We start from the raw sequence: 8,708 nt of genomic DNA on the forward strand, positions 1-8,708 counted from the left end.
CACTAAGTTTTGCCAATGTTCTCTCCCCACAAAAGAGATATTAGTCAAAATTCCTTTTTCATATCAGCTATCATCTATTTAATTGCACCTCGCCAATGTTCTCTTTAGTATTTCCTAAATGTGTTTTTTTAAACTTGTGTTTCTAAATGCCTATATTGTGGTAATTGGTTTTTACTTATTTTAATCCTGTATTCAAACTACACTCTGTTTTAGAGTCTACAGAACTTAATAGCTGAGACTAAAGGTTTCAATTTCTTATATAGACTTTAATGTATTCAATCTTCCATTAGAACTCAATATCTGTTGTGACAGCTTTTTCGTTATACTACTTAGATGTAATTCTTTACTATCAGTTTATATATCTACAAAATGATACAGTATGCGAGGGGGGGGCAGGGGAGAAATTTCAGAAGAATTCCTTACAGGATGAATGATCATCAATGTCAGCCAGGGAGTAGTTTGCTGGTGAAAGGCAATCAGATTTCATACCTAAGTCTCTCTGACACCATTGTAATGTATATAATCAAATCCTAGGACAAAATACTGGAATGCTAAAATGAGTTTAATCATTGAAATCCCAGAACTCACTACCAAGTTAGCATGCAAGCTTAAGGTAATAATTTTATGCTTAGAAAAACAAAGTCCTACTCTCCATATGATGATAATAACAACTGGTAAAGCAAACCTGTTAAAGTAAGAGAGATATTGCTGAACAGAAGCATCTATTGATATAAGATTTGGGGGTGCTAATTGATCTATTTGAGTCACCCTTGTGAGGGAATGAAATAAAACTAGACTGTATAGATGATGAACTAGTAAAGTATGGCAAGAAGAGAAGATTTGCTGAAGGAAAATGGCCTATGGAAGAGGAGGAGTTTCAATTATTTGGGATGGCTCCTGACCAGTGCAGGATTCATGGAAACTTTCAGCTAGTCAGTTTCAAGTCACAATACAGAAGAACTAACTAATCCTTAGGTGGAATTCTGCCACTGCTTCTGACTCCTATCTTCATCCACTCCCATTAAAAACCCTCATCTAACATTAGAAAAGTTAGAGCATATGCAAGCCACTTCTTGGCAAGCATATAACAGACGCGGGTTATGCATCTGTAATTGTGTAGCCTAGATATCCTCGCAAGACACTTGAAGCCCTTATTTTATGATAAGATAAAAAAGATTGTTTATGTGATTTAACATTAAATAAGCTGGAATCAAAGCAAAGAAGATACACAGTAATTATTGATGCATAGAATAAATATATCATAGATATATTCATAAATATACAAACAGACCAAGTTTATAAAGGTAGATATATCTACCAGAAATAGAATTTTTATTCATAACTGCATTAGTTAAAGTACTATTTAACTTAGGTATTTCTGTTTCAGGGCTTTTGCCTTTGAAGGTTTTTAGATATTTACGGAATTTCATTTCAAATAGAAAGAAATATCTTCTGAAAGGTAACAGAACAAACTTGTAAAAGAAACTCAAAAAAGCCAAGTTCTTGTCAAATGTAAGCAAATGTAAAAAAGAAAAAGGAAAAAAAAAGCTACCCTGTCAACGGAAAGCTAATTGCAAACAAACCTAACTGCAAAAAAGTCAACTTTCTATGACTATTTTCAAAAGGAAATCAGTATCACCCTTATAACAATTATTATCTGGCTACTCAAGACAAAACACTAAGAGAAGGCCTTAAAATAAATTAAAATGTGTCCAATCCAAAAGCAAAACAAGAATGTAACACAAAAATATGTAAGCTACAAACTTAAAGAGAATTCTTTATTAATTTACTCAAGGCTTTGATTCTAACAACTAGAAATTGTTTTTGATACCATCTTCTACAACCTTTTGAAGTGGTAAATTTGCTTTTTGATGGAGAACCTGCTTGTTTTTTTCAGAAGGATGGAATATAGTGTCCTTGGCTGAGATACTCTTCTCAGAAGTAGGCTATTTTTGTACTCTATGCTTAGCATATTTAAAGACACACATTCCAGGTGAGCAGCTTGCTCCTAAGTGTATTTGAATTTGGTTGATGACGCTCTATTGCTTCACTACCCGCTGCTTGCTTTTTCAACATTCCCCACACGTTGCGTTGTCAGGTGCAATTGTGCTGGTCCTGACTCCTGGTAATCCTATATACAACAGAATAAAACACTACTCATTCCATGGTTGGGTCCATTATGACAACCACTGTGTCCATACATCCTGCTGAGCATCTACCTCTTTTTCACTGACCTTCCAGGACTAACTATTTTAAAAACTAGGAGAGCCTACCATATGTGCAAAGATTCTCTATTTTGTCAAAGATATTGACAGTTGTCACAGATGGAAGACAAGGGTGGCACAAATGATAGAGGAGAAAATTGAGTAGCACGGAAAGGGATAGCACAGCTAAATTCTAACTGGTTTAAAAAGAAGAAGAAGAAATAAAAATTTACTTCTAAGGTTAATTTCACTACAAAACAAACTAATAAAAGCAATGCAACCAAAAATAAGATGCCACATTTATGATTTGAGAAGCCGGTCAAAACTTAACACAGAAATCAAGGTACACTTTTCTAGGGACCTAATATCATTTGATATTGACTACACTAGATTAACTTCCCATTGAGAATAAAGTTCGTGATGATATATTGAGTAGGGGATGGCTGATTTGGAATGGAGAGATAAAGGTCATTTAAAGGTCCCAGATTTACTTAGCTCCAAATTGCCAATATCCTGACAAATTGGATTCCTTGCTGAATTGTGCCCAGATGGCAGAGGCAACACCGTAATGTGGTCTTCACTGCTTTTTGACAGGGAACTGTCACCAGTAGGTGACCCCATCTTTCTGAAGGCAGAAAAATGACTACATGATCCAAGAAAGTGCCTGCAGGCCAGGACACCATGGTCCTTGAAAAGCAGCAGGGCAGAACCTTAGGAAAAGTTAATTGTCAGTTGAAGCTCATGGAAAGGAGACTATTATATTTCTTTGCAAATTAAAAAATAAATAAAAGACATTTTCATTGCCACCACTGTTATGTCTAATGAGAAAAGAAACAAGTTTGCTTTGAGAAGAAACAAGGTATCCTGTGTAGATAGTGAGACAAATATTGTTAAGCTCTTGGCAATAAAATCAAATCCGAAGTTAGCTAGGATGTGATTCAATGAACACATCCCAGTCTGCAATCAGTTAGGATAGCAGTTCAGAGAACGAATCTCTGCCCCACAACAGCAGCCGGCAGGCAGGAAAGAAGCAAAGTAACCAAAAGGAATGCAAGGGTGAAGTTTTCATATGGACGCTGACCTCACAGGATTGGCAAACACAGATCCCGTTAATTTTCCAAAGACATCAGTCTCATTGTCAAAGACATACCACTGATGGCATTTGCTTTTTCTTTGGGGCAAAGTGATGGAACTGGAAGACAGATGGATAATTCGAGGTTTTTCTACCATCATCGTCCCCCACAAATAAAACAATCTGATCATGAAACAAAGGAAAGGAGCCACTGCTTACCCAGGAAGCCAAATTTCTTCCTGAATAAATGATTTAAACTTCTAATATCCATATTCAGGTACCTTCCTCAGTGGAGGAAGAATGATTAAATATTCAAATAAATTGCATTAATGCTAGCTGTCGCCCTTCCCTCTTAGAATGATCTCTACAGTGCTGATACCTTTGCCCATTCATACCTGTGTTTTCAGGATGCTTCAGCTAAGCACTGGGCGGGGGTGGGGGGGAGGTGCTGTATTAAACATAAAAGTAGGAAGTTAATATTAAATGGTAAGAAATTAATATCTAAACATGAATTTGCATACTTTTCTAAAATGAGTTCTTGTTGAAAAAGCAGTACAGCTCACATTTAAAAGTCACATTTTAGAAAACTCACATGAGTCAGTTGTTAGACATCCCTCACAAATCTCAAGGAAAGTTTCTCTCAAAAAGTCTAAAATTCTAATGTGGCATTCGATGTGACTTTTATTTCATCTGAAATCTCTGCACCCTTTATAAATTAAACATTCATTTCCATCACCATTAACCATATCACTACTTCATGGAGGACAAGCCTTCCTTTGTGTACTTAGAACTCGCACTAGTAACTGAAAATTGTATAATAGCTAAAAGAACATAATGTCATGCCCTTAGCTTTCCTTTTAATCATTTGATTTTGAAAATATCAATGACACAAGCCATATCCACAAGGTCATCAGAAACAAGTGAATTTTCTCAGACATTAACTGAGAGGGCAGACCTCAGTTTCTTCCTAGTGAGAGGTAAGAGTAGATGACCTCAAAAGTCTCCCATAGTCCAAAAGTCTATGGAGCTAAGGGTAGGAGGGGAGTGGTGAAAATCTTCCTGTAAGAAATTCTTTGAATAATCAGGTCTACAAGTCTCTATAAAAAATGAAAGCTATTAGACCCAGGTAAATAAAAATACATTCCATCTTAGAAGGTCATTTTAAACCTGATGTCTGAGGCAGCCTCTTAAAGTAATTGACACTCAGTTGAACTATACATTCTAATGATCACAGTCATTGAGTCAGAAGAAAAAGACCAGACGTCAAAACGCAAATGCAGGAGGTTAAAGTGCTATTGTGAGTTTAGCATCTGTAGAGGGATGGGGTGGGGAGACTAGTGATTTACTTACACACTTTTCCTGACTACCCAAGACACCACAGAATTTTAAAATGCAAGTTTCTGATAGACTGAGGGAGATCATCACCTACATCCACACAGCTTAGTTTGGGGTGTGTAAGAGGGGCTATTTGAGGACAAGCCCTTCAGCTATTCAAGACCAGGCCAAGCTTTCAAGCCAGAATGTCATAGCGATTTCTTTGTGCTCACCTCTCCTTTGGGGGCAATCCCTCCAGCTTGACAAGTCAGAGCTTATCAGTTTTGGGCACTAGAACCCCTGGAGCAAATAAACCTTCTGAGCACAAACTCTGCACAAGAGGACAAACCATCATATAAATCTAAAATCTACACTTGGCCACGTTGCTTGAAGAGGATGCTACCTCCCGAAACACCGCGGGATACAGTTGTCCCCACACTGTCATTTACAGGAAGGAGACAAAGGCAAAGCCTGGTGGGCGTGTACTGAGCAGGGTAAAGTCAGTTCCCCCGCTGTGCTAGAAATAAATAGAGACGATACCACCATCCCAAGCGCCCATCCTGTAATGCTCTGCCTTTCTTAGCACCTTTCTTCCCAAATGCAATGCCTACCTTCCGTGTGGACTGCGGAGACATAGGTCCAATTGTAACGCTTGACTATGTCAAGCATCGCCCTGGCCTGCAAAGTGTCAGAAGGGACAACCCTCAGGAAGTATTTGTACAAAGTTTTGTCGCTCAGGTCGATGCTGGTGGCGGAATAAGCGATCTGGGGGATGTCGAACAGCTGAAGCAGGTTCTGCACTTGAATGGCCACCGAACTGGAACCCGGGCCGATCACACCCGCAATGGGCTTCTTAGTCCTGCCTGGGAGGAGGGGCTGGCCGTCTGGCAGGCACCGGTTAAGCCCGTCCTTCTCATCCCGAATGGAAATCAGAGAGTCCCTGATGAACTCAATGCTCTGCTCCAGCGCCACGGACGAGTGCCAGCAGGAGTCCCGGATCTCGCTGCCCAAGGTGATGTTGGGCAGCAGCGCGGGGTCGGCGTTGATCTTGTCCAGCGTGTGGAACATGGCCTCCACCCTCTGGATGCCATACTGCTCCCTGATCTCCCCACACTTCCTCTCGGGCACCTTCTCGGCCGGAGGCTGGTGGTGGACGGAGAAGAGGGCCCCGATGATGACATCTCCGTCCATTCTGGCCACCGAGCGCTGAGACGAGGCTCCCGCCAGCAGCGCTCTCCTTCCCGAGCTTCTGGGGAGCAGGGACGTCTCCAAGAAGATCGCCGCGGCCAAGAGGAGCCAGAGGAGCCGGACCATGGTGCCGGGGACACTGGTCCCGACGCCTTCCGCCTGCCCGCAGTGGGCGCGCGCCTCCCAGACGCCCGACGCCTCCCCTCCTCAGGCTTGGTCTCCCTGGCCAAACACGGCTGGCCGGTCGCCTCCACCGCCGCCTCCTCCTCCTTCTGTGGTCCTCCGAGATTGCCCCCAATGCCTGGGGGTGTCTTGAGGGGAATACCAGCCCCCTTTATGCACCCATGCATCAAGGTAAATTGATGACAGATGAGTAGGGCGTCGCGGGGGGCAGCGGTGAGCTGGACACTCTGAACAGAAGAGGGAGACAATAAAAAGCTGATTACTGGAGGAACCGAGTCAGAACTCAGAGGTCAGTGATGTGAATCGTTTCCCCCTCCTCTGGGTCTGGACACGTCCTGTTGTGGCCGGAGCAGCAGCAGGGGAGGCCGCTTTGATCCAGAAGAAGGCACTGCCCTCCCTCGTCCCGGGCAGCCGCCCACCCTGACCGCTTTCTCCTCTATCTCCCTGTCCCCTCAGGCTGGGAACTCGGGGGAGAGAGGAGGAGTTAGCTAGTTAACCTCAGAGAACTTTCCGGATTGGAAAAGATCAACTTTTCCTGGCAGGGGAAAAAAAAGGAAACTTCCAAGATAGAGATGGAAGTGCTATTTTAAGGTGACAGTGAGTGAGAGGTGTACCTATGACTTTGACTCTGAGGGGTTGACGAGACCCTGGCATGCAATCCAAGTAGTAAATATAAATTTGGCAGCTTGAGGAAAACCCATACTAGTTACTAAGGCAACGCCTGGTAAAGTCTCCAGTGTGGAGTTAGGCTGTTTACCCCCCCTAAGAAGTCAGGCTTACTGTAGATGTTCAGAGAGAGGGGGGCTGATAAGGTAAGGGTGCCCCCCGCCCTTCTAGTGATAGGGGGACAGAAGGGAGGTATGTGCGTGGCGGGGAGTCCACCCTCGCTCAAATTGGGACCTTTAGGTTTTGCATAGTTGATAGATCAGACGTGCAGCGGAGCTCTGAGCGGCTCTCTCAGCAACAGCATTTGGGTAGCTGCTTTCAGAACCCTGGACAGGGCTCGGTCCCCAACCCGGGCGTTCCCGTACGTCGCCTACCAGGGACGCGGGGACCAGTGCCGTGCATTGCATTCCCCAGACCCTGGCTGCTCTGTCACCACCTACCCTCGCGTTTCTACACCACACACACACACACACACACACAAACACACACGTCCTACCTACCCTATCCTCCACCCTCCCTGTCTTCTCGCAGCCTCCCAGGCTGTGCCCCAGCAGGTACGTTCAAACCCTGCCGCTCCGGGGGCAGAGGCGCCAAATCCCCGCCGCCTGCCCGCCGGGCTGAAGTTGGCTCCCTCTCCCGTCCCTCCCCAGTCCCTTTCTCCTCAAGGTGAGAGTCGGCCGAGAAGGGGGCTCTAGGAACGAGGCAGAATCGAGAGAAGGGACCCACAAGGAGGCACATGGAGAAAGATCAGCAAGACCCCGTGGGTCCCTATTCTTCCCGGGATGCAGGACTGAAAGAGAGATGCGCCGGGAGATGCGCCGGGAGCGAGGATGCGCCGGGACCCGGAGGGAAACCCGACAGCCTGGGGATGCTGCTGCCGCGGGGGGCTGGGATCCCTGCTGTAGGCGTCCGCTCACCGGGATCTGTCTGGAGGATGTGGATTTGAGACTTACCTGAGTCGGGTAGACTGCGCTCTGGTCCCAGGGCCAGGGGACCGCGACCGCGCTCGCTTCAGCGGCGCCTCCGCTCAAATCCAGACGGTGCGAGGACGGTCTAGGCTGCACACTAGTGCCCTCTTTCTTCAGCCCTATTTTACCGCAAGGGAAAAAAAGTGGGGAGGGGGAGGGGAAAACAGGTCACTCGAGGCTGGTCTATTATCTCATGCATTAAAAAAAAAAAACAGTCGTTTGATAAACGGGTGAGGGAGGGGGGAAACTGAGGAGACATGGGTGGGGGCCTTTATTCTTTTGCAACTGAAGCATTCTTAAGCAGTAGGATGTCCAAATAATCACAGCTGGAGAGAGGGAAGGAACCGCCTGAGCTGCTTTGGGATTCTTATTCTTTGTATGGGTTTCAGGGACCCCAGTACCTCTCTCTCTCTCTCTCTCTCTCTCTCTCTCTCTCTCTCTCTCTCTCTCTCTCTCTCTCTCTCTCTCTCTCCCAACAAAATCCCGAGGGAGATGGAGTGTGCATTCAAATGCAGGTATCTAGAGAAAGATTCTCCCAGGGGGTTCCAAGGGACCAGCAAAGGGGACACCTGGGGTGGGAGTGCACCTTGGAGGCACGTGGCCACTGATGAGTCAAGGTAAGCTGAAGGAAGACAGGCAAACCTGGGCTGCCTTTTCCAGGTCAAGATGGAACTAAATTGAGAATAAGAGTCAGGTCACATGAAAACACCAGAGTGAAAAGCATACATCCAAATTCCTTCCCAGCTGCCATCCTGCTCCCCAGAGGTCCCTGGCGCTGCTTTTTCACTGTGCAAAAGTCAAAGTTCAATCTCATCCCTCTGGGAACTCTGGGCTGAGCAGAGCAGAGCATGCCCAAGCATCTCCAGAGAGGAAGGACAAGGCCAGTGTGCTGTTACACTCTTGCTCCTTATTTGTCTCACCCCCAGAGCAGGAGAATTCACATATGTGAGTCCCTCTGGGGCCATCTTGCTCATGTCATTACACCAGCACTGGACAGATCCTTGTCAGGGGGCAGAGCAGAGAAGATAGTTCTAAGGACTTGACCTGGTGTGCTGGGACGTTCAGGAAAGAATGCAATGTCCCAGCCAAGAACAAACAAACACTTTCTCTTCT

The 8,708-nt window shown here is 45.3% G+C and overlaps 1 protein-coding gene across 3 annotated transcripts in view; it reads right to left on the bottom strand.

The window, feature by feature from the left end:
* Nucleotides 1-7,660, bottom strand: part of GRM1 (glutamate metabotropic receptor 1) — a 469,370-nt gene extending 461,710 nt beyond the window's left edge. For all 3 annotated transcript variants that reach the window (XM_004701959.2, XM_004701961.2, XM_045294665.1), the window contains exons 1-2: nucleotides 7,581-7,660; nucleotides 5,202-6,188 (exon numbers count right to left, since the gene is read on the bottom strand). In XM_004701959.2, the coding sequence (XP_004702016.1) occupies nucleotides 5,202-5,904 (703 nt within the window). In that variant the 5' untranslated portion in view covers nucleotides 5,905-6,188; nucleotides 7,581-7,660. The remainder of the gene's footprint in view (nucleotides 1-5,201; nucleotides 6,189-7,580) is intronic.
* Nucleotides 7,661-8,708: the final 1,048 nt, after the last annotated feature.

The sequence above is a fragment of the Echinops telfairi genome, unplaced genomic scaffold (genome assembly GCF_000313985.2).
Source record: "Echinops telfairi isolate 266 unplaced genomic scaffold, ASM31398v2 ScPeMD7_3533;HRSCAF=4204_0, whole genome shotgun sequence".
NCBI lineage: Eukaryota > Metazoa > Chordata > Mammalia > Afrosoricida > Tenrecidae > Echinops > Echinops telfairi.